This window comes from Hyperoodon ampullatus (assembly GCF_949752795.1).
Source record: "Hyperoodon ampullatus genome assembly, chromosome: 14".
In the NCBI taxonomy this organism is placed as follows: domain Eukaryota; kingdom Metazoa; phylum Chordata; class Mammalia; order Artiodactyla; family Ziphiidae; genus Hyperoodon; species Hyperoodon ampullatus.
This window is the reverse complement of record NC_136927.1, coordinates 43,552,444-43,578,204: the sequence shown is the minus strand read 5'-3', so window position 1 is coordinate 43,578,204 and position 25,761 is coordinate 43,552,444. Positions and strand designations below refer to the sequence as shown.

The 25,761-nt window shown below is 50.6% G+C and overlaps 2 protein-coding genes across 3 annotated transcripts; one reads left to right on the top strand and one right to left on the bottom strand.

Moving 5' to 3' along the window:
* Positions 1-2,457: 2,457 nt before the first annotated feature.
* On the top strand, positions 2,458-3,200 carry LOC307063052 (fertilization-influencing membrane protein; the record flags this gene model as incomplete). Its single annotated transcript, XM_079719042.1, has 3 exons — positions 2,458-2,521; positions 2,833-2,991; positions 3,109-3,200. The coding sequence occupies 3 exons, from the start codon at positions 2,458-2,460 to the stop codon at positions 3,198-3,200; spliced, it is 315 nt and encodes a 104-aa protein (XP_079575168.1).
* A 1,165-nt stretch (positions 3,201-4,365) lies between these two features.
* On the bottom strand, positions 4,366-12,884 carry TLCD3B (TLC domain containing 3B; the record flags this gene model as incomplete). 2 transcript variants are annotated; one of them, XM_079719921.1, is made up of 5 exons in its annotated part: positions 4,366-4,653; positions 4,953-5,048; positions 5,476-5,710; positions 8,436-8,519; positions 12,760-12,884. In XM_079719921.1, the coding sequence occupies 5 exons, from the start codon at positions 12,882-12,884 to the stop codon at positions 4,366-4,368; spliced, it is 828 nt and encodes a 275-aa protein (XP_079576047.1). The 2 variants fall into 2 exon arrangements, with proteins under 2 accessions (XP_079576047.1, XP_079576046.1); XM_079719920.1 differs by lacking the exon at positions 12,760-12,884 and adding an exon at positions 9,373-9,497.
* Positions 12,885-25,761: the final 12,877 nt, after the last annotated feature.

The window sequence follows — 25,761 nt, the reverse complement described above, 5'->3', positions numbered from 1 at the left end:
ATGGAGCCCAGCACATAACAGGAGCTCAATACATTTATTTAATGGTTGGATGAATAAATGAATGGATAATTCACTGCTTGTGTCCAAAGGGCCTTTTCTTTTGGAAAAGGGGAATTTATTTATTAAAGAAAAGTCGTCTGCGTGTTCTACTTAAGTTAGTACCCTTGACGTTAACACTTTGGATTGAAACATGCCATCTTTCAAATAACAAGTGGACTCTACAAGCAGCGCCTACAGGTCAATTCATGTAGCGTTTCAAGAGCCCAGAGGGACACTGAAGGGAGGTGACCCCTTCCCGGGTTGACGACCTTGTCTGTAAACACTGTCAGAGGCTCGAGGCACGGCCGAGCGCACTGCCGCCACAGAGGTTTTTCAGCAGGAAGATCCAAGCACGAGTGTGGCCCGGGTGCCCAACGCCCAGGGTAGGGCCCCCTCCGGCCCGCCCTTCTCCACTCCCCAGCCCAGGGGCACCCCAGGGTCTGCCCGCTCTTCCCAGCCCTCTTCTGGGAAGTAAGAGGCCCCCCTCCTGGGCCCGGAGGCTGGAGCACGCGGCCTACGTGCGGTTCAGGGTCTGGAAAATGCGGGAGATCTGCAGCATGACTGGGCCCGTCTCGGGGTCGTTCATCCACTGGGTGCTGCTCAGAGTGTTCTCGAGCGTGTCTTCAAATGCTAGTAAGGCTTTAGGGTTGGGCAGGCTCAGCTGCACCACGGGGTTATCCAGGATGGCCTGAAACAGAGGGCTGTCGCAAAGGACCTTTTCTGGTAGAGAGGACAGCAGTGTTCTTTTGAGGCAATGGAGGAAACTGCCAAATCCACTCCAAAGGCTAAAGGCTCTGGACCCCTTCTCCCAGGACCCCGTCTCCCAGCTAAGCCCCCAAGGGCAGCTGCATGCAGACTTGGGGAGGGAGCCCTGGGCCAGAGCCAGGAACCAGGTTGAGTCCCTGCTGCCCCTCACATGCCTGCGTCATTGGGTAAATCACTTCCTCTTTCTTAGAAGAGATAAGTGCAGGGAAAAGAGGCCCACGAGAGCCAGTCCTGCAGGAGGCCCCATAGATGTTAGTCTGTCTCCTCTCCCCCCACCCCTTTTTTTCTTTCTGCGCCTTTTCCTTGTTTAGGAAGTAGAAACTGACCCTAACAAGTACCTCCCAGGGTTGCTGTGAGGAGAATGGTTGGGTAGTCCCTGAGGATCGGAAAGATGAGGGGTACGAATCCAGTGGAGGAAGGAGCCTCCTTCCATTGGACAGAGGACCTCATACACGCCACAGACACATGCCTGGCGTGGGGCATGTCATGGAACTGGGACTGTCAGAGGCTGCTGAATAGGCAACTGTGTAATAAAACCAAGGAGACCCTGAAGTGTCCTTGGGCTTGGGTGGGGCGGGACACATGTGTGATAGGCCCACCTGCCAATCAGAAGGGAGCTAATTCTTAGCCACTGGTGGGGGGGGGGGGGAAGAGGAGTGAAAGTGGCTGTTGGGAAGTGACAAATAAGGGAAAAGCAGAAACTAGAAAGGGGAAATGGGATGGCCCTTGGGGGAGCCCACCCAGAGAGGGGGAGCCCACCCAGAGAGGGGGAGCCCGTGAAGGCTCTGTGCATGACCAAGAGACCTGCCCCGAGATGGGCCGGGGGACTTCCTCTGACAACCCCCATGCCTGCAGTACCTTTCCCTGCAGCACCTGATGCAACCTGATGGGATGAGGCAGGAGGGCCTGGAGCCTGGGAGCTGTGCCTTCCTTGGGCAAGAACAGGGAAACAAGCGGGCAGGCATGGACACTGCTGCCACCTAGTGGAAATGTCTGTTATTTGTCTAGGTTGCTAACCCCAGGGATGTCCTCAGCTGAGCACTACGAGACAGAGTTTGGGCATGGGGGAGACCCCTGTGCCCCTGCAGTTGAGGACACGAGGCAGGGGGTAGGCTCAGGGAGGAAGATACATGCCATTGGGAAGTGTGTGTTGCCCACATCACTTTGCCCATCTATGCCTTGTCTCCCTCTTCTATAAGATGAGGGCAGCAGTACCTAACTCATAGGATTTTATGATGGTTAAATGAGTCAGTCCCTTTAAAGTACTTGGCATAGTAGCAAGTGCTCAATAAATGCTATCTGTGGTCAATCCAAGGGGTAAGTGGAGAGGTTTAGCCCTGTCCCCCCTCCCCCCGCGAATCCACTATGCCTGCTATACGAATGCAGCTTTCCTTAGTCCCGGCTTTCAGCAAGATTGCCCAACCAAGTCCCCCTATCTGTAAATCCTGGGGCTTCCACTGTTATTGTTCTATCATCAGCATCAACCCAAAGGCTCTGTGGGTCCCAATCCCTTCCCTTTGGATTCGGAGGCTTGGGGGGAAGGATTCCAGATCCTAGCACTTTCTCTCTCCCCTCACCCTAGAGTGTGTGATCAGAATGGCTCTGGGCAGTGACATCACAGAGCCCTCACCCCATCACTGGAGTGGAAGAGTGATGAGGCCGTGGCAGTGGGTGCAGGTGTGGATGTGGCTGGCTGGGCTGGGGACCGTAGAATCAGGTGGGAAGCTGTCCTGGGAACAGTGGGAAGGAGGAAGGCCGGGGTGTGGAGTGCCTGCCCCTGAGAGGCTGGGAGGCCAAGCCTGGGCTTTTCTCTTTGTCTCCATGCTTCTCTCCCATCCTCCCTGCTTGGCGTGGGTCCTCTCATGGAGAGCTCAGCTGACCCTCAAGGAGTTCCTGGAACAAAATCAAGGCCCTCCACAGCTGTACTAGGGCTCTGTGGCCTGGCCAGGCCCTGGGTCTGCCTCAGCCTCTTGGGTGGGGGGCACGGGTCTGTTTGGCTCTTTCATAGACTTTGCTCTGGGTCCCCAGCACCCAGCCTGGAGAATGCCAAGGCCTTGGCCCGGGGAGCAGAGTCTCCACTCTTCCTAGACAGACCTGACTTCTTTGATTACCCAGACTCGGACCAAGCCAGGCTCCTGGCCCTGGCCCAGTTCATTGGAGAGAGACCTGTCCTCTTTGTTAACTCAGGTATGACCCAGCTTGAGAAGGGGCTGCCCTCCTTGCCGGGGCCTGGAGGACAGCTGCCCTTGGCCCTTTGGTTGGAGGTGAGTCCAGGGCCCCTGTCTCAACCTCACTGTCTAGCAGGTTCCAAATCCAGGCTCTTCCATCACATCCTGGTGGGCGCTCTGGTGGTGGCCTTCTTCTTCCTGCTTTTCCAGTTCTGCACACACATGTAAGGCCTGTCCCCCTCCCCAAGCCCCGCCCAATTCAACCTTCCTTGGGAGAGGCTGAAGGACCCAAAGCCCAGGGAGGCCGCGGCGTGACCTCCCACCTCTGATCTCCACACCCCATAGGAGCTGTGAGAAAGGAGCCTAAAAAGCCGGACGAGGGCCCTGGACTCTGCCCTGAGTGCCCATACCCGCCCTCCTCTCCTGCTGATGAATAAAAGTCCTTGCTTCTTTCTCCCTGACTGCTCAGCTACCCAGCCCGGGGGTCCTGCCCCGTCCTGCGGTCAACCAGTCACCGTGCTTTCTATCCCGAGGCTCCTGCTCCCTTCCCAGCCCCAAAGAACTGGGTGATGAGGGCCTTGGTGGCGTTCACGCAGATCGTCTTTATTAGCGGTCTGTAAAGCACCTCCCAGGGTCCCCCGACCCCAGACTGGAGGAAGCCTTGAGAGGTCTGTAGCACCAGGGACATGCCAGGGCCCGAGGGCAAGATGTGCAGCCTAATGGGGAAGGGACCGGGCGGCCCCCCACCTGCCCCCGGAGTTGCACAGCACTGGGAAGGCTGGGGGGTAGCAACCACTTCCCTCCCCCGACACCCACAAAGGAGTTTGCATTTGGACGAATTAATAAAATAAATAAGACTCCTCAGGCCGGCCTCCCCTGGAGAGGAGCAGTGGGGACGGCCAGCCCTGAGCGAGCCCACGGGCATTAGACAGGGTGTCCCCTCCCTCCCAGGTGACAGGGAGCTGAGAGGAGTTTGCAGCAGGGGGGCTGGCATGGCCTTGGCAGCAGGGCCTCCCCGACAATTCTGTGAGTCCTGGTCCCCTCAGGCTCCCCACAGCCTCGAGCCCTAAGCGGTTGGGAAGGGGTGCGCCTTCTTCCTCTTCCTTCGCTTCTCCAGGGCCCAGGGGAGGTGATGGAGACAGGGGCTAGGCAGGAGGGGGTCGACCTTCGGTTCAGGCACTGTAGGGAGAGGTCCCCTCTCCCTGCCTTCCAGCTCACCTGGTCCCAGCCCTCAGCCCCTGAGGGGACGTGTCCCCACCCCTTCGGAGTCCATCTGTCAGTTCCCGGGGACTGTCAGAGCAAGAGGCCCCTGGCTCCTCCCCCCCACCCAGCAGCCCCAGAGCCCTGTCCCCACGGCGTAGGGGTGGGGTGGGGAGGGCCCCCGGCCCCACCCTCAGTCCTGGGTCTGACAGGGGGAGGGCGGCCGGGAGCCCCGGGGCCGGAAGAGGCGGCAGGCCCCGCGGCAGATGAGGAAGAACCAGTAGAGCTGCGGGGCTAGGAGCAGCGCGGCGCCCAGGTTGACGTGGGCCGGGATGGCGAGCGGCACGGAGAGCAGGGGCAGGCCCGCGTGCCGCCCGTAGGCCCAGTACAGGTAGGGGAAGAGCAGCACCCGGCAGCAGAGGAAGCTGAGCAGCATCAGGGCCCCGTTCACCTTGTGCAGCAGCGTGTGCTGCTGCTTGTACTGCGGGCGGGACGGGCAGACAGGGGCGGGGTGAGGGGCGGGGCGCCTCCGGCCACGCCCCCGGCTCAGCCCCTGGGCCACCTCCCCCTCGGCCCACCTCCCTGCCTTGCCTTCCAGGTTAGGGGCCCCAGGCCCCGCTCCTCTCCACCCGCCCCCCTCCGCCCTGACGCCTCCCCTATACCCCGCGTTATAGCCCCGACTCTTCACCTGTCCTTTAAAGCATCTCCAATGGGTCCCTAAAAGTGCCCGCCCTTCCCCGGTCCTCCTGTCACGCTCAAAACCCTCAGCGCCCCTCTCACCTGGATGAGGATCTTGCCAAGGCAGACGAAGGGGGTGCTGACCTCTGCCATCAGCAAGCAGCCTAGAAAGAAATCTCCCTTGCCTTGACGCCACACCTGAGAGGAGAGGAAGGAAACAGCCTGTCCTGAGTGATTCCTGGGCAGCGCCTGACCCCCAACCCCCGTCACTTTTGGGGATGCTTCACTCTGAAAGTCTGAGCACAGGTGAACAGTAGCTAAGCTGGGAGCACTAACTCACCGTATCCCTCCAACCATCCTGCAGGTGAGATGGTATCCCTGATACTACAGATGAGGAAACTGACTCTCAGAGGCAGCGGCGTGTAACTGTAGCTCCAAAGCACCACAGCTGGGTGCGATCCACCCTCTTGCTGTTTGGGGCTGGGCTGGAGCTCATTAACCCCTCCATGGGGCCCTCCATCCTGGGCCTGCCCTGTTGCTGGGACCTGGACCCAGGGCTTCCTAGGCTCCTGCAGTGCTGGCATGAGCAGGACACGGGGCCCCGGCTCTCAGCAGCCCCACTCACCACCGACAGTGGGAAGCACACGAGCACCATGACGGCATGGTGGAGCACCATGAGGAACTCCTTGTGCAGGTAGCCGCGTGCCACGGCCCAGGTGCTGCCCGGGGCTCTGGTCTCCCCTTCGTCCCCTCCGTGCCCCTTGACCTGGTGCTTGTGCCAGTGACAGAGGAACATGGCGTAGATGTCATAGATGAAGTAGGGCACTGCAAATTGCGTGTAGGCAGAGGAAAGCCAGTGTCTGTCGGGCAGAGAGAAAGGGGGGTCAAGGAGGAAAGGGGATGGACAGGGCAGCTGCCAGGTGCCGGGGTCCATGCTGGATGCATCACGGGAGTCAGATCTCAGGTGATATTCGTAACAACCCTGAGACGGAAGTGGACTCTCAAGTTACAAGGGTAGAGGGTGAAAAACTTGCCCAAGGTCACACTATCACACAGCTGGTAAGCAGTAGGGCTGGGATTCAAACACCGACTGACCTCAGGACCCACCCAGGATTCAAACCCGACTGACCTCAGGAATGGGTGGCATTCTTCATATTCATTCACTCATATTCTCTCTCTCTCTCTCTCTCTCTCTCTCTCTCTCTCTCTCTCTCTCCCCCTCTCTCTCCCTCTCCCTCCCTCTCTCTCTCTCTCTCTCTGCAATATGGTGGGAGAAAAAGGAAGAGAGACCAGAAGATAGCCACAGACCTGAGGGCCGAGATAGAGTGAGAAAACAAGCCAGACCAGATCTGAGAAACAGCTGAGATCAAGACGAATTACAGCAGAAGAGTAATTCTGGGAGTGGTGGGGAGAGAGCATATTGGCTGACATTAATTGACTGCTTATTTCATGCGGGCACTATTGTAATATTCTAAATCTTTTACATGCACAAACTTATTTACTCCCCACAGAAAGCCTGTAAAAAGTAGGCATGGTTGTCACCCCATTTTACAGGTGAGAGAGGCTAGGTAACCTGACCAAGGAATAAACATGAGAAGTCTGGATCCACAGCCCTCCCTCTCAGCCCTGCTGTCCCCTAGAAGATTCGAGACAGGGGTCACAGACAGGCCCCATTGGGGAGTTGGTGGTGCTGTCAGCGGTGCTTGCTCTGCTTGAATGTGGCCCCATCTCCTGTTTTTTCAGGTACAGCCAAGCATTAAGGAGAAAACGCTGAGCAAAAGGAGTCAAGAGCAGAGAAAGTTCCATGCACTTAGAGAGTAAACAAAAATGAAAAGTGCATGAATACGCAACATTGCATTTTTCTTCTCGAGTCAGCACATGAAGCACCTTCTCTTAAATCCATAGTCGTGTGACAGGTCCAAGGTGGGGTGGGAGGTCGAAGAGGCAGGCCCAGGGGAACTCGCCCAGCTCGGTGGAGGGATGAAAGCAAAGTCAGCCAGAAGGGACGCAAATATGAGGACAAAATAAGAGCAGCTGCTGAAGGGAGAAGTGGAGTGAGACCTGAGGGCAGGGCAGCTGAGGACCAGGGGTGAGATGGAAACAGAAGGTGAACCCTGGGGAAGACTGGCCTGGAAGGGGACAGGCAGCCCACTCTAGCAGGGATGATTTCAGGAAAAGAGAAGCAGAGACCCATGCTGGAGTGTGTGACCAGGAGGGAGAGAGAGAGGAGAGGAAGCAGTGGCCCAGGTTAGAGACGAAGGGCAGGAAGGTGGAAAGGGGTCCAACTGGCCCAAGAGAAGTTAGAGCAGAGAGTGGCCTGGAGAGTCAGCCACAGCAGACACGGTGACACCACTAGCTTGTGGGGCTCCAGGACCTCCAGGCCCTGGGCTTCAGTGTGCAGGGTTAAACCCATTCCCACCCTCTTCAGCAATTAGGTGCTCAGAGGTAGGAACAGCTGTCGCCCCTGGATTAACCCTGATCCTTCCCACCCACCTGAGGATTAAGCGGGGAGGGACAAGAACAGACTGGGTAGGGCAGGGGAGAAAATGTTAAGAACTGAAAAGTGACCTCTGTAAGAAGGCGAGAGAAGGGAATGTGTGGGGATCCAGCCTCATCTTGGACCCAGGGGTGGGAATGGGGGGAGAGGACAAGAGGAAGCCAAGTCCCCGGGGTGGGGGTCTGAAGAAAGAGTTTAGCATCCACTCTGTGTGGCCAGAGCTGCTCTAGGCATTAGACACACACAAGTCAGTTCCTCCTCACAGCAGCCCTTCCAGGTAGAGATGGACCTCACTTCACAGATGAAGGAACTCGAGGGAAACAGCGAATGTCTCTAGGTTGGGGCATCCAGACAATGTCCCTGGGGCTCAGCAGCCACCAGAGGAGGGGAACAGGACCAGAAGTTAAGCGTGGGGCGTCCTCAGCACCCTCACCAGCAACTCTGTGGCGGCGGCCCGTGGGTCAACCTAGAGCTGCCCGTCAGCACCACGGACAGGGCCCCTCTCCTCCCTCCTCCTGCTCTACCTCTGAGGCCTGGGGTTTTGGCAAGCGCCAGGCACTGCAGCAGCTCCCAGTGCCAAATTTTGGCCTCTTCACCCTCCACTCTCCACCCCACTGCCTAACCATTGGTGGCCTTGTTTGTGTCATCTGTCCCTCTCATGCATAGAGCTGGGGCTGGACACCTGGATTCTGGGAGGAGGGGAGGGGTGAGCCCGGCATGAGTAGAGAAGCACCCCAGTTGGGTGCTGGTTGGAAATGGGGTCCGAGGGGTGAAAGGGTGGGAGGAGGTACGGGAGGAAACAACCTTCAGAACCTACTATGATCCAAGAGGCCGGGAAGCCTAGGAGCTGCTTTGAGAATCCTTTTTGCTCCCCACTCCCTCTCCTCCTGGTTCTGACCTTTAAGGACAGGATGTGGATAAATTTATCCCTGGGTGTTGAGTTGCAGCTACTGCAGTTGACTTGCTCAGGCTCAAGTTAAGGGCTTGGGGACCACTGAAGGAGTCCCCTAGATGATCTGGGGTACTCAGGGGTCACACATACACACAGGCTGCTGGAACAGGGGCTAAGGTGGTCTCATGGCACTTACTGGTCATCTATGATGTGCTTGCAGGAGGTGGAGACGATGTAGCCAGCTGTGGAGGCCATGACGGCTTGGACGGAGGACACTAGCCTAGGGAGGAAGAGGGAGCAGCAGTAGAGGGAGGGGACGCGCCCCTCGGTTTCTTCTCCTTACTGACCAGTTGCTGCACTTCTTGGGTGCTCCCCGCCCGTCCTTCCCCAAGGCTGCCTTGCCCGGGACTCAGCCACACCACCTCAGGCTCCTGGACTGGCCCGGCTGCTACTCCTCCGTTCACCCATTCCTCACTGGACACTGAGTCGCCTTCCTCTCAGGAGGACACCAGGGAGGTCATCGTGAGGTGAGATGCTGCTGAGCACGAGTGGCTGATGACAAGGTGTCCCTTCCAGGGAAGGGGGAGGGCACAGCACAGGATGGCAGGGGAAGCCCCCGGGCCTGTTCTGGCACCACTCAGCTGCCCAGTCATCGTGCAGGTTATCCCACGGCCCCTCGGTTGCCTCTGATTCCCCCTGGTCACTTTCCCGCTCTCTCCTTGCCTGCCACCACGCTCCCCACCCCAACTCTGGCCCGGATTCCAGGGTGTGCAGAGTTCCACTGTTCACTCCTCTGTCCCTCATTCCCCCAAACACATGCCCCAAATAACACACAGCTCTGTGCCCCTTGCCTTGCCCTCTAATATCCTATCGGGATGTTTTAGTCACAGGCCGGACCTGTTTTGGAGGGTGGGAGGGTGAATGGAAAAGGGAGGGAGAGCAGTCTGAATACTAGTAGACCAGATGGCTGGGTTTGGATGAGGTCTCCCGGGACAGCAAGTAAGGCGGCGAGGAGAGAGGGAAGCTTGGAGGTAGAGCCCACCGACCACATCAGGAGCCCCCAGTCCCCACCAGGCCAAGGGTCCCTTCCATCCCCATAGAGCCTGGGGCGGCGGGGAAGGGAGGCAGTTTACCTGGCTGAGACAATGACCGCGTCGGCCTCCCCCCAGCGCAGCTGGGGCAGCCGCTGGAGCGTGTTCTTGGAGAGCAGGAAGAGTCCGGGGAACACCACCCCTCCAGCCACCATCGGGGTCAGCATGGTGCTCAGGCCTCGGGCAGGGAGCCGAGCGAGCGGCCGGGAAGGGACAGGGAGGCCGAGCTGAAGGGAGTTAGAGGCGGAGAAGGGACGCCAAGCCGGGGAAGGAGAGAGAGAAAGAGAAAGGGGCACAAAGGGGACAGGGCAGGGACGGGATGGGGCTGGGGAGTCAGACCAGAGGACCCGAGAAAGGGAGTTAGATGAGACTGGGGAAATGGGGAGAGACCGGGGACAGGGAGGATCCGAGAAAGGGAGCAGGAGAAAGCCAGCCAGAGGGTTGGGAGAGAGCCGAGGAGGGGAGGACCGGGTGAGAGGACAGAGGGAGGGGGTACAGGACGAGGAGGATGCGGATGGGGGAGGGGAGGGAGAGAGGCAGGTGGGGGGGGGGGCTTACGTGGAGAGGCTGGGAGGGCCCGAGGAGGCGGGGTGGGAGGTGGGGGGTGGGACTGTGGTGCCAGCTCTGAAAGGGAGGGGAGACAGAGGAGCAGCCGGGCAAGTGGTCAGCGGTCAGCACGGCTCTCCCGCCTCTCGCTGCCGCCCCAGTCCCCGCGGCCCGGCCCAGAGGCTGTACGGGGCATTATGGAGAGTTCGTGCCCAGCCCCCTGCCCCCTCGGTGGGGAGGGGGAGGGGGACGGGAAGTCACCAGCTTGGGGAGGGCAAGGGAGGGGGAGGGAAATGATGGCACCGACCAGACACCAAGAAACCGGACCTGCAGCAGCATCTCTCCATGCAGCTCTGAACCACAGCAGCGGCTGCGACAGAGGTGGGGGGAGCGGGGAAAGAGGGAGGGGGAGGCCCTTAAAGAGACAGCCGCTGCGGCAGGCACAGGGGGCTGCCTGGGAGGGTCGGCCTGGGAGAGCCAGGGGAGGGTCGGCTCTCCTCTTGGGGAGGGAGGTGGCCTGGGGCTCCTTGGCCAGCTGGGAGGAGGCCCTGGGCCCCCAGATGGGCCTGACCCCGTTTCCCACCAGTACTTTGCAAATGCCTGCCATTTCCTCCTCTGCCAAGGCCTCTCAACACGTGTCCCTCAGCGGCCTTGGGGTCCCAGCTTAGGGGCACCCACTCCGCAGAGAGAAAGAGGATTCCCTGGAGGGGTGAGCAGGAGAAGTTGGTGCATCTTGCTGTCTCTGAAGGATGAGTTTAAGGAACAGATGGGAATAAAAACACCTCAACACAGTATCCTTTGGGCTCAGAGACCCCCACGTCCTTCACTCCAGTGGGAGGGAGGGAAACTCTGAGGTGTATATACATGTGGTGCCTCTGGTCCCAACTCTGCCGCAAGACTGTCCTATGATCTCCTCTAACTATTGTAACAGCACTGAGGTAACCACATGTGTCCCCTTTTTACAGGTCAAGAAATGGTCCTGAGACCTTCAGTGACCCTCCCCAAGGTCACATAATTCAGAAAACACAAGAAACCACTCATATTAGACAGCAGGGTTTGAAGAGAGTGGGGAAGTGCTGCCTCTCTGAAAACCCACTTCAAGCCCGATGATGCCCCTGCCCGTGTCCTTTAGGCTTCCTGGCCTCCCCTAAGCCCTGGTCACTCTCTTTTTCTTCAGGTTTATTATGCTCCTGGCTCCCCTTCCTCTGCAACTTCACAGCCCAATTTCCATGTGGGAAAGGACCCTGGGGATTGGCTGATACAAGCCCCTCATTCCACTGCAAGGAAACAAGGCCCAGTGACTTGACCAGAGTCCCGCTGCAGGTCAGAGGCCCCACCAGAACCACACTGGCCTCTGAGCTGCTTCTCACCCTTTCATGCTGCCTCCCTGGAATTTGGCCTTCTCGTCCTGAAACCAACTGCCCTGTAGACTTCTGCGTGACGTGGGGCCCTGCTACCCAAACCATACTTTGGTTTCCAAGCCTGTCCTAAGATACGCCTCAATAGTAACCCTAGGATTTGCCTTTGCCTGTCCAAAGCCCATGCCATCACCTCCCCAAAGGACTGGGATTTGCAATTTTGTGCTGCCCTCTAGTGTCGTACTGTGGGAACAGACCCTGAGAGGTCTCTGGCCTTAGGCAGCAAGAGTGGGGGACAATTTTAGAGACAATAGTGGACCTAGCTTCCTGACCTCAGCGCTTCACTTAAGGGGAAAAGGGACCCAACTTCCTGAGTGTTTACTATGTGCTGGGGATGGGGTGCGGTGGTTTATTTCATTCTTATTTAATCTTCTCAGATGGTAGTATCTTTGTTTTATAGACAGGAACCTGAGGCTTAGAGATTAAAAAAAAAAAAAAAAAAAAGACAAAAAACCTGCCCAAGATAACCTAGCTATGAGAATTGGCAAAGCTGGCTTTCAAACCCATGTCTGCATAGCTCCAGAGCCAAAGATGAGCAAGGCCGCAGGGTGGTGCTGAGTTGTGGGGAGGGCCACAGACCTGGTGGAGCTGTGGCTTCATTTTGGATAGTGGGCATTAAAGCAGATAGAGATGGGTTTTTTGTCTTCCAGACACCCAGATAAGTTCTGCCTTCTCCTCCCTAAGGTTTGGTGGTAATTCACAGGTATATTACTAATTGTTGTCAAATAGGCCATAGATTTGCAGCACAAGGGCCCAGGCCAGCCCATAAACATGTTTCGTTTGGCCAGTATGGTGTTGCCAGTATAGTATTTTCTTAAATTCTAAGTTATTTGTCAGTGTTTAAAAATTAGATTTCACATAAAAGCTCAACTTCTTTTAAGAAAAAAATCAGGAGGTCAGACAACATTGGGCCCACACTCTTAACTCCATGATGTCTGGCTGGAGCCGAGCAGCTGCTGCCCCCACTGGATGGGATGAAAGTAGTCTTCCAGCTCACACAGTCCCCACAGAGCCTACATCTCTTGTGTCACTTGCGGGAGTTTGCAACCCCTATTTTATTTTGGCCACACGGCTTGTGGGATCTTAGTTCTCCGACCAGGGATTGAACCCAGGCCCCTGGCAGTGAGAGCACTGAGTCCTAACCACTGGACTGCCAGGGAATTCCCTACCCCTATTCTACAGATGTGAATTCACCTGACCCTCACACAACATCTCCACAGAGAATGGAAGGTGAGTATTCTTATTAAACCCATGGGGTTTACATGGGGGCTCTGAAGTTCAGAGAGGTTAAATGACTTGCAAGAGATCCCATAGCCAGTGTCTTTTGATTCTATATCTCCCACCCACCCACGCTCACATACACGCATAGTCTGCTTCTGCTCTTATCACTAACTCTTCCTGAAAGTAGGAGATCAGCTCCACCAGCCCTGGCCCCAGGAAGGATGCCCTCACCCTGTCCTCTTACTTGGATGCCACCAGGACGGCCTCTGGTCTCTCCATCCGCAGGTTGGAGTGGTTCTGCAGACCCCAGCAGAGCAGAGCAAAGCTCAGCGGGAAGAAGATGCAGCCCAGTACAAAGAGCAGGGTCATGCCTGTCTGGAGTAGAGAAGGTGAGGAAAGATGGCTGTGAGAACACCTCAACACAGTGTCCCTCAGACCCTCCCTTCACCCCAGAAACTCAAGGCCTATGGGATCCATCTTTCATAACCATCAAAAGCCATCAGGCATAGCTCTTCCCCAATCTCTTCGAGATCCTTAATGCACTTTAAATATGCCTCATCCAGAGCAAATGGACATCCTAATTTTTGGTTATCAATCCATTTCCTACACTTTTATTCTTTTTCCCTGTAATTCCTGAAGCTGGTCTACACCTCCCAGTCCATCTCACACCTTAAAATTCCTTCTTTCTCTTTCAGCTCTTAAGTATGTGCCTGCTCTTTCTGAACTCACCCCATCCCAACCTCTGTCCCCCCACCCCAAGCTCTTTGTGTCACCTCTCCCCTCTCCTAGGTCCTCACCTCGGAGGGGCAAGGTGGAGGCTAGAGAGGGAGGCTGGTGGTTCTCATCAGCGCCCAGAACTCAGAAAAAAAGGAACGAGGGGTGTTCAAATTGTAAAGATAACTGAATTTTTAAAAATAATATTTCTTTAAAAAGAAAAAGAAAACTCAAAGCATTATCCCATTAAAGAAACAAACAACATGGGAAAACCTCTGAAAACATATATATTTACATATATGTTATTTTTGTCTGGAAGAGCCTCCCCTCCCATCCACTCCAGGGAGGGGAGGTGTGAGGAAGGCCCAGGAGAGATGTAGGGAGTCAGGGCCTGCCATCCTGCACCCCTTAAGCAGCTTTGAGGGGACCTTCTCAGGATACAAGGAAAGCGTCAAACTGCAAGGGCATGAGGCGGAGGCAGCTCTACAGAGGCAGTGGGAGGGGGCAGGAACATCACCTTCCTATTGGTGGAATGGTGGACGGTTTGGAATATGCCATCTTCCCACTGGCCCACTTCTTGACAACATGTGCTCTATCATATGCTTCCTGGAGAGTGCCTGCTGGGGGGCGGGGCGTGCATTGGGGCGGGGCGGGGGCGGGCGGGGGGAGGGGTACCTTCTAACACAGAATTGACTGATTAGCTTTCGTTGATGGCTTGAAGCACAGCTAGGATTCAGGGGTGGAGCTGAAAGAGGGGACAGGATGAGGAGGTGGGGAAAATGAGAGCAGCCTAAGCAGTCATTGCTTTAAAAGGCAGTACAGGATAATAGTTAAGATGGCAGTTCCTAGGGTGGGACCATCTGGACTTCAAATTCAGACTCCAAGGATAATAAAAGAAACATACTGTAAGGCTCCATTTGGACGATGTTCAAAACAGGCAAAATATCTTCTGTGAAAAATCGGAACAGCATTTAACTTGGGGGAGGTATTGACGGAGAGGAGACCCCAGGGAGCCTTCTGGGGGGTTGGGAATGCCCTTATATGGATCATGGGCATTTACACAGGTACCTGTTCTCAAAGCATACTCTTCTAATGTGTGGAAGTGCGGAGTCTTAACCACTGGACCGCTAGGGGATGCCCTGGAATTTTTTAAATGCTAAACCATCTTAGGCTCTTCCATTCCCTGAGTGATGGTTGGCCAGTCTCTGTGGGCCTCAATTCTTTCATCTGTGAAGTTGGGATAATAATAATGCCAGCTCAAATGCTAACTATATGACATTTACTATGGGCCAGACACTGATACGAGTGCTTAAAAATATCAAGTCATTTCCTCAATACAACTTTGTTAATGGGGATTATTATTGTACCCATTTTACAGATGAGAAAACAGAGGCACGGAGCGGTTTGGTACCTTGACCAAGGTTACACAGTCAGGGAGTTAATGAGGTGGGATTTTTTTCAACCCTATTTTCTGACTGTATTGGTCTCTCTAATATTAAACAGATATAGAAAACTCGTAAACTCATTTCCTAAAGAAACTGAATGGTTAAGAAAAAAAAAAGAAACGAAACATCATTGACTACAATTTAGACAAGTCAGCCACATTTTCAGAGCTTATCTCTGTTAACTGTTCTTAATTGTTTCCTCCATTTCCCCCCCTCTGGATAGGCCTTTGAAAATTAAATTCAAGGTTAAATCAAGAGCGAGATAAGACTGTTGAAGACGAGGACTCTGGTTGCCTAACCAGTATCGTCCTTATCACCTTCTTTATTTTGTTGGAGACTGAAATATGTCTACTTAAAAAATTATATTTCCCAGCCTCCCTGGTAGTTAGAGGTCTGGCCAATATGATGTAAGCCAAAGACGTTATGTGGGGTTATGAGGAAAGCACATTTTTAAAAGGCAGACAATGCAGTCAGAAAGAAAGAACTATAGACAGCCCTTAAACATGTGAAAAGATACTGAACTGAGGTTTGAAACTAGGCAGCCTGACTGGAGTCTGCCCCGTTACCTTCCCTACTCCTGTGTAGAGGATGAAATAGAGATAACATGGATAAATTTCTTCACACAGCATTCAGGGCCTGTTAGCTGCTATTATCATGAGCACCTGCAGTATACAAGGCACTAAAATACTAATATACTTTCTCTACCTTCTCTCATTTAAGCACCACTACAATCTTACGAATAAGTTCCTCATTTTATAGCTGAGAAGACTGAGGATCAGAGAAATTAAATGACTTGTCCTGGGATTGCAGAGTAAATGGCAGAGCTGGACTCAGACTCGGGTCAACATGACTGCTGCCTTTCACGTTGGGAGCAGAGAGGAGGGGAGGAAAGGGGAGGAAGAGGCAGGAATAAGAGGGGAGGTCCCTCTGGTGCTGAGGGCCAGTCATTTTCCTCCGTAGCTGTGGCTTACCCTGGAACAGAGAATGAGGAAGGGAAGAGTCCTTGGCCATGAGCTGGTAAAGGTCAGGCCCTAGTTTTACTGGAATCTGGACACTCTCTTCTACATTTCTTTCTTTCCTTATCAGGTTCTTCCTGTTCAGAGTAAAATAGTTCGAGGCTGCATGGGCTTGTCTGAGAGATAAATAATGAGGAGAGAAAAAGAAAATTGTGGTTTAGAGAAATGGCTTGCACCACTTTTTTACAGTGAGCCTCAAGAGAGACTTTTATTTCATGACTCAGCACAGGCATGCACATGCCAAACTGAACTGAAACTTTCTCACGATACTTTCTGATCCTGATTATGTGCAGTGCACACCGGACTATATTATTGTTCCTCTATCATTTTTCCTCCCCAAATGCTTATCATGACCCATTAAGCCAATTTCATAATCCACTTATGAGTAACAATCCAAGTTGAAAAAATCTTGGTTAAGAGCAGTATTTCTCAACTCTCAACTTCTTTTTAACTATTGCTCCCCAAGCCTTTTTTAGACATTTTGTTTCCTAATCACCATTTCTCATGAACTTATATACTATATGTCTGTGCTTTGTATATCTAAAAGATATTTTTCACCCGCAAAGAACCAATTTCTGCCCTCTTGAGGGGTGCTATTACCCCTGTTGAGAATGCACTGGAGACATCATACCAACTCATTTTCTGAGCCACCTTTACACACAGCATCCCAACATCCAATGAAATAGTATTAGTCCCATTCTGCAATGAATAAGCTGAGGCTGAGAGGTTATATTAATTACTGAAGATTGAAATGGCTGGTAAGTGGATTGGGAATCCAGAGACCTACCAGATCCTAGCTCAGCTGCTTAATTATCTTCTCCAAAGTTTCGTTCCCTCACATGGAAAATGGTGGAATTGGTCCAAAGAAGTGTTCTCTAAACCTCAGGGTTTTCTTCCCCCCTATTTGAACTAATAATAGGAGACATTTCTACAGCATATACTAGGTGTCAGGCACCAATCTACCCTTTTCACATACATTAATTAATGTAATCCTCACAATAACCCAAGAGGGAGATGCTATTATTACTTTTTCCTTCCGGTTGAGGGAATTGAGGCACAGAGAGGTTGTGTCACTTGCCCAAGGTCATATGGGTAGTAAGTGGCAGAGCTGGGATTTGAACCTAATAGTATGAGTTCCAGAGTACCTGCTTTTAACCATGTACGTTAAAAGGAAACTTTTTATCAGTACGGAAAATAGAAAACCAGTATTATTTGTTGTAAATAGAAGGTAACAAAAAATAAAATGAAAAAAACTTGTTCTTACATTCTCACTAGATATTAGCATATGCTTGGAATTCTGAGCTGGAGGCCGCCCTCTTTGTTAAAGACAAGACAAGAGAAGCATGGATAGAGAGGTGTCAAAGGGTTTCTGGCAGCACAATGAGACTTTGTCCTGGAATAATCAGAAGCGTTGAAAGGGAATTGGAAAGAGAATGGCTTTCAGGGGTTTGTGTGTGTGTGTGTGTGTGTGTGTGTGCGCGCGCGCGCGCGCGCGCGCAGCGCTTTCTTGCTTAATGGCTGTACCACCTAAAATAAACCCAAGATGGGATGCATTGCACACACCGTGGTCCCTTGTCTTGGCGTTCTAGGAGTGTCTGAACATCCCGCGGAGGAAGGGAGATGCCAGCCAGTTCTGGCGTGTGGGTGCAGCCCCTGGCTACACGCGCCTCTGGAAGGCAGCCGGCAGCGCCCGCGTGGAGACGGGCAGCGTGGGGTGGCGCTGCCCCAGTGCCCGTCCAAGCTCCCACGACTTCGGCCGCCGCTTTCCCGCCCCAGCCTGGCTTCCCAGGTGGGTCTCTCACCCCCAAGTGGACCTCACAGACCTGTCACACAATTCACCCCGGGCCTGGAGTTTACCGTTTCCTGCTCCTTCAGCCTCCGTTAGGTCCAAATGCTATCTTGCGCATCCTCTTTACCTGTGTGCCGTGCCGCCGCGGCCCTGCGGAGGTGTGCAGGTGTGATATCATCGAAGCCTGTGAATAAGTAAACGATAAACAGCCAGAAGTGGCCTGTTTCCCACATGATACCCACGGAAGGGTCCAATTCCCCCTCCCCGTGCTCTGGGGTGTGTCCTGGACAGTGCGCCAGATCATTTATTATTTAGTGTTAGGTTCCAGGCAAGTTCAGTCGCACCTTTCATCTCTATAATAGAAAAGGCCGAGGGGGCACAACAGGTGAGTTGGAGTGAGAAAACTAAGCGTCCAGACCCTTTTTCTCCCATACATTGTCTGTGTGACCTTGATCAAGTGTCAGAACCTCTCTTAGCTTCAGCTGAATACACACAAAGTCCCATTGCCTGGACTTAAATCTTAGTTCCGTTACTCATTAGCCAGAAGAATTTGTGCTAGTGATTTAACTCCTCTGAGCCTCAGGCTTCTTATGTATAAAATAGGGACAAGAGCAGTACCTCTACATAGGACTGTGGGATGACTGAATGAGATGTATGTGAACACAGTTCCTATGTGGCACATTGTAAATATTCATTGTGACAGTCATTAATAGTTCTTGTTGTTCTCTATATATTTTTTTAATATTTATTTATTTATTTGTCTGCACTGGGTCTTAGTTGCAGCTCGTGGGATCTTCATTGTGGCATGTAAGTTCTTTAGCTGCAGCATGCAGGATCTTTAGTTGCGGCATGCGAACTCTTAGTTGTGGCATATGGCATCTAGTTCCCTGACCAGGGATCAAACCCGGACCCCCTGCACTGGGAGTGTGGAGTCAGCCACTGGACCACCAGGGACGTCCCATGTTGTTCTATTTTTTAATGACTCCCGTTCTGTGCCAGCTGCTCTACATATATTTCCTCTAATCATCACAATGAGCCCTGCCAGTCTCTTATGTAATTCCTACTTTCCAGGTGAAGACTGAGGGTCATGGAGGTCAACCGACTTGCCCAAGGTCACACAGACACATGGTGGCAGAACTAGAATTCAAACCTAGATCTTGCCTGGTTCTAAAATTCCTTCTCAACTAGGTCCTAATTCATTTCTATCTGTAAAGTGAAAATGATGGCTCCTGCCACTGAGGTCTACTGTTAGGATGAAATAAGATAAAGTCTGTGCACTGAGGAAAGAAATTAAAGATGATACCAACAGATGGAGAGATATACCATGTTCTTGGATTGGAAGAATTAACATTGTGAAAATGATTATACTACCCAAAGCAATCTACAGATTCAATGCAATCCCTATCAAACTACCAATGGCATTTTTCACAGAACCAGAACAAAAAATTTCACAATTTGTATGGAAACACAAAAGACCCCAAATAGCCAAAGCAATCTTGAGAACGAAAAACGGAGCTGGAGGAATCAGGCTCCCTGACTTCAGACTATACTACAAAGCTACAGTAATCAAGGCAGTATGGTATTAGCACAAAAACAGAAATATAGATCAATGGAACAAGATAGAAAACCCAGAGATAAACCCATGCACATATGGTCACCTTATCTTTCATAAGGAGGCAAGAATATACAATAGAGAAAAGACAGCCTTTTCAATAACTGGTGCTGGGAAAACTGGACAGCTAAATGTAAAAGAAGGAAATTAGAACACTCCTATAAACTCAAAATGGATTAAAGACCTAAATGTAAGGCCAGACACTATAAAACTCTTAGAGGAAAACATAGGCAGAACACTCTATGACATAAATCACAGCAAGGCCCTTTTTTGACCTATCTCTTAGAGAAATGGAAATAAAAGCAAAAATAAATGGGACCTAATGAAACTTAAAAGCTTTTGCACAGCAAAGGAAACCATAAGATGAAAAGACAACCGCCAGAATGGGAGAAAATATTTGCAAATGAAACAACTGACAAAGGATTAATCTCCAAAATATACAAGCAGCTCATGCAGCTCAATATCAAAAAAACAAACTACCCAATCCAAAAATGGGCAGAAGACCTAAATAGACATTTCTCCAAAGAAGATATGCAGATTGCCAACAAACACATGAAAGGATGCTCAACATCACTAATCATTAGAGAAATGCAAATCAAAACTACAATGAGCTATCACCTCACACTAGTCAGAATGACTGTCATCAAAAAATCTACAAACAATAAATGCTGGAGAGGGTGTGGAGAAAAGGGAACCCTTTTGCCCTGTTGGTGGGAATGTAAATTGATACAGCCACTATGGAGAACAGTATGGAAGTTCCTTAAAAAACTAAAAATAGAACTACCATACGACCCAGCAATCCCACTACTGGGCATGTACCCTGAGAAAACCATAATTCAAAAAGAGTCATGTACCACAATGCTCATTGCAGCACTATTTACAATAGCCAGGACAAGGAAGCAACCTAAGTGTCCATCAACAAATGAATGGATAAAGAAGATGTGGCACATATATACAATGGAATATTACTCAGCCATAAAAAGAAACGAAATTGAGTTATTTGTAGTGAGGTAGATGGACCTAGAGTCTGTCATACAGAGTGAAGTAAGTCAGAAAGAGAAAAACAAATACCGTATGCTAACACATATATATGGAATCCAAAAAAAAAAAAAAAAAAAGGTTCTGAAGAACCTAGGGGCAGGACAGGAAAAAAGACGCAGATGTAGACAATGGACTTGAGGACACAGGGAGGGGGAAGGGGAAGCTGGGACGAAGTGAGAGAGTGACATGGACATATATACACTACCAAATGTAAAATAGATAGCTAGTGGGAAGCAGCTGCATGGCACAAGGAGATCAGCTCGGTGCTTTGTGACCAACTAGAGAGGTGGGATAGGGAGGGTGGGAGGGAGACACAAGAAGGAGGAGATATGGGGATATATGTATATGTATAGCTGATTCACTTTGTTATAAAGCAGAAACTAACACAACATTGTAGAGCAATTATACTCCAATAAAGATGTTAAAAAAAAAAAAGATAAAGTCCGTGAAGAGGCTTCTACTGATGCTCAACTCAGTTCAGCTTCTTATTCCCCCGGGGATAAGCAGTAATTATCTAAGCCTAGGCCTTTTATTTTCATAATAAGGAGGCTAGTGAACCCCTCATTGTCTCTGGGAGGCAATATTATCTGATGTCCATAGGAGGGGGTTGAAAGTATCAGATCAAAATCAGAACTGTCAGGTTGCCTTCCCACATCCAAGCCCAGGTGTGCAGAGGTGTCTTTCATCTTCTTGGTTTTCTCTGCATCTCAGGCCTCCCACCCACCCCATGACGATTAGGACATCATCTTTTACTCTCTTTCCCAGGGGCAGTGTAAAACCACAGGTGAGAATATCTGACATCGCTGGCTTTGAACTTTAGAAAAAGGGAGATCTTACGGCTATTCAGCTATTGTGAAGTCAGTTTCTCCCTGCCTCCAATAAATGGTGTGATGTGGGTAGAAGTGGGGCCCTGGCAAAGTGGGGTGCATACATCACCCCTCCTACTGGCTTGCCTTGTAGTGAGCAGACCTGGTGCCCTGTCCACCCTCCTGCATAATGTATGCACCCGTGGCAGGAACAGAATACCACCCGTGGTGAGTCTGGCCACTGCAGGCCCTGGACGTGTCCAGAGGTCTTGCCAAGGCTGATGTCTCTCTGTTGGCAGGAGCTGAAGAGAGGGAGGGGCCATGTGTCACTTGAAGCCTTTCCTGGGGCTGAGGTGGGAACTGGTTTCATCTTGGGTCTCAGGATTCTGCGAAGATAGGGGCAGACAACAGGACAGCCCTAAGCAGGCAGTCTGACCCAGACTTCGACTCAACATAGGTGTCACTGGGGACAGCTAGACTCCTGTTTTCTGGGCTTGAAGCCCCCTCTGAGAGGGCTGGGGTGGCAGAGAAGGTGCCTGGGACCCTCTCAGTGTGGCTGAAGGGGAGAGGAGAGATTTGGGAACCAGGAACACAGACCTTGGCAATTTCTGTGGCTGCCTTATGGTGCAGAAAATCCCTGGGGCAGCAGCTATGGCGAGATACATAGGGGTGGAGAATGTGGACAGAAGCAGGTGTACAGTGCTGCTTTCAGGGGAACATGCCAGAATGCAGAAATCATGGATGAAGTCTGAGGCCTCTGTGGGGGAGGTGTGCTTACCTGAGTGTGCGTGTGTGCGCGTGCATGTGCGCAATCTTGTGTACAAGCGTGGGTGTGGAGAACCAAACAGGTCAGGAATGAAAGTGGGAGGTAGGAGTGCCTTAAGAGCCAAGGGAACCAGGGCATCTGGATAACATTACTTCATTTGTTGGAGTCTATTCATTCATAGAATCAGTAAGAACTCAGTGGAGGCCCCCTCAAGGCCAGGCTAACTGCTAGGGCTTGGGATATGGAGACGATTTAGACCCAGGCACTTGTGGTCTAATTGAGGAGCCAGGCAGTGAAATGGAGAATTTAACTACCTTGTGAGAAGTGCTATAACAGCTGCATGTGTATGGTGACCAGAGCAGCCACCTCTGCCTAAGGCAGGCAGGAGTACGACCCTGAGGCAAAACTGAGCAGTGGCTCAAAGGATGAGGAAGGTGTTAGCTGGGGTGGAGGCAGTGGGGAGAGATAGGGGAAGGGTGTTCTACGCAGAGGGAACAGCAGCTGTGAAACCCTATGCACTGGTTCAGGAACCTTGAACAGATCCTACGGTGGAAACTTGAATGAGCTGATGGGGCACAAAACGATCTTATCTGTATACATATTATCTGATCCTCTTCCCCCAGTGGAATATAAGCAACATGAGGGCAGGAAATTTGTCTGCCTTAGTCTCTGCTAGAGTCCCAGAGCCTAGAGCAGTGCTTGGCACGCTGTGGGATACATTGTGAATGAATAAACCGAAGATAGGCCCAGGGTGGATGGTGTGGACAGTCAACTAAAGCATTTGCGTTTTATCCTGGAGTCAGTGGGGAGCCCTTTGGGGTGGAGGTGAAAAATTGAAAGGGCACAAGATCTGGGCTTCCCTGGTGGCGCAGTAGTTAAGAATCCGCCTGCCCATCCTTCTCAAACTCTTCCAAAAAATTGCAGAGGAAGAGGCTTCCCTGGTGGCACAGTGGTTGAGAGTCTGCCTGCCGATGCAGGGGACACGGGTTCGTGCCCCGGTCCAGGAGGATCCCACGTGCCGCGGAGTGGCTGGGCCCGTGAGCCATGGCCGCTGAGCCTGCGCGTCCGGAGCCTGTGCTCCGCAACGGGAGAGGCCGCGACAGTGAGAGCTCCGCATACCGCTAAAAAAAAAAAAAAAAAAAAAATTGCAGAAGAAGGAACATTCCCAAACTCATTCTATGAGGCCACCATCACCCTGATACTAAAACCAGACAAAGATACTACAAAAAAAGAAAATTACAGACCAATATCACTGATGAATATAGATGCAAAAATCCTCAACAAAATACTAGCAAACAGAATCCAACAACACAGTAAAAGGATCATACACCATGATCAAGTGGGATTTATCCCAGGGATGCAAGGATTCTTCAATATACACAAATCAATCAATGTGATACACCATATTAACAAACTGAAGAATAAAAACCATACGATCATCTCAATAGATGCAGAAAAAGCTTTTGACAAAATTCAACACCCGTTTATGATAAAAACTCTCCAGAAAATGGGCATAGAGGGAACCTACCTCAACATAATAAAGGCCATGTACGACAAACCCACAGCAAACATCATTCTCAATGGTGAAAAACTGAAAGCATTTCCTCTAAGATCAGGAACAAGACAAGGATGTCCACTCTCACCACTACTATTCAACATAGTTTTGGAAGTCCTAGCCACGGCAATCAGAGAAGAAAAAGAAATAAAAGGAATACAAATTGGAAAAGAAAAAGTAAAACTGTCACTGTTTGCAGATGACATGATACTATACATAGAGAATCCTAAAAATGCCACCAGAAAACTACTAGAGCTAATCAATGAATTTGGTAAAGTTGCAGGATAAAAAATTAATGCACAGAAATCTCCTGCATTCCTATACACTAACAACAAAAGATCGGAAAGAGAAATAAAGGAAACACTCCCATTTACCATTGCAACAAAAAAAAATAAAATACCTAGGAATAAACCTAACTAGGGAGACAAAAGACCTGTATGCAGAAAACTATAAGACACTGATGAAAGAAATTAAAGATGACACCAACAGATGGAGAGATATACCATGTTCTTGGATTGGAAGAATTAATATTGTGAAAATGATTATACTACCCAAAGCAATCTACAGATTCAATGCAATCCCTGTCAAATTAACAGTGGCACTTTTTACAGAACTAGAACAAAAAATCTTAAAATTTGTATGGAGACACAAAGGACCCCGAATAGCCAAAGCAGTCTTGAAGGAAAAAAACGGAGCTGGAGGAATCAGACTCCCTGACTTCAGACTATACTACAAAGCTACAGTAATCAAGACAATATGGTACTGGCACAAAAACAGAAACATAGATCAATGGAACAATATAGAAAGCCCAGAGATAAACCCACACACCTATGGTCAACTAATCTATGACAAAGGAGGCAAGGATACATAATGGAGAAAAGACAGTCTCTTCAATAAGTGTTGCTGGGAAAACTGGACAGCTACATGTAAAAGAAGGAAATTAGAACACTCCCTAACACCATACATAAAAATAAACTCAAAATGGATTCGAGACCTAAATGTAAGACTGGACACTATAAAACTTTTAGAGGAAAACATAGGAAGAACACTCTTTGACATAAATCGCAGCAAGATCTTTTTTGATCCACCTCCTAGAGTAATGGAAATAAAATGGAAATAAATGGAAATAAAAACAAAAATAAACAAATGGGACCTAATGAAACTTAAAAGCTTTTGCACAGCAAAGGAAACCATAAACAAGACGAAAAGACAACCCTCAGAATGGGAGAAAATATTTGCAAACGAATCAATGGACAAAGGATTAATTGATACAGCCACTATGGAGAACAGTATGGAGGTTCCTTAAAAAACTAAAAATAGAATTACCATATGATCCAACAATCCCACTACTAGGCATATAACCAGAGAAACCCATAATTCAAAAAGACACACGCACCCCAATGTTCATTGCAGCACTATTTACAATAGCCAGGTCATGGAAGCAACCTAAATGCCCATCGACAGACGAATGGATAAAGAAGATGTGGTACATGTATACAATGGAATATTACTCAGCCATAAAAAGGAACGAAATTGGGTCATTTGTAGAGACGTGGATGGATCTAGAGACTGTCATACAGAGTGAAGTAAGTCAGAAAAAGAAAACAAATATCGTATATTAACGCATGTATGTGGAACCTAGAAAAATGATACAGATGAACTGGTTTGCAGGGCAGAAGTTGAGACACAGATGTAGAGAACAAACGTATGGACACCAAGGGGGGAAAGCCATGGGGGGTGGGGATGGTGGTGTGCTGAATTGGGCGATTGGGATTGACATGTATACACTGATGTGTATAAAATTGATGACTGATAAGAACCTGCTGTATAAAAAAATAAATAAAATAAAATTCAAACATTCAAAAAAAAAAAAGAATCCGCCTGCCAATGCAGGGGACACAGGTTCGAGCCCTGGTCCAGGAAGAACCACATGCCGCGGAACAACTAAGCCCGTGCACCACAACTACTGAGCCTGCGCTCTAGAGCCCGCGAGCCACAACTGCTGAGCCTGGGTGCCACAACTATTGAAGCCCGAGTGCCTAGAGCCCATGCTCCGCAACAAGAGAAGCCACTGCAGTGAGAAGCCTGCGCACCGCAATGAAGAGTAGCCCCCGCTCACTGCAACCAGAGGAAACCCACGCGCAGCAACGAAGACCCAATGCAGCCAAAAATAAATAAATTAAATAAATAAATTGATTTTTTAAAAAAGAAAAGAAAAGGCACAAGATCTGACGTGGGTGGGAGGAAATCACTTTGATAATGATGTGAAGGTTGAAGAGACCAGATGATGGCTCTTAAATTTGGGCACTGTCAATAAAAATGAGTGGGGGGTCAGGTTGAAAAATTATTGAGGATAATTCTATACAATTAAGAAGTGTTTCTGAGTTTTACAATATCCCTGGGAGGCAGGCGTTTCCCCGTTTTACAGAGGGGAAAATGGACTCAGTGAGGTGCAGTGACTTGGCCGAAGTCACACAGCCAGTTGGCGGTGTAGCCCGGGGG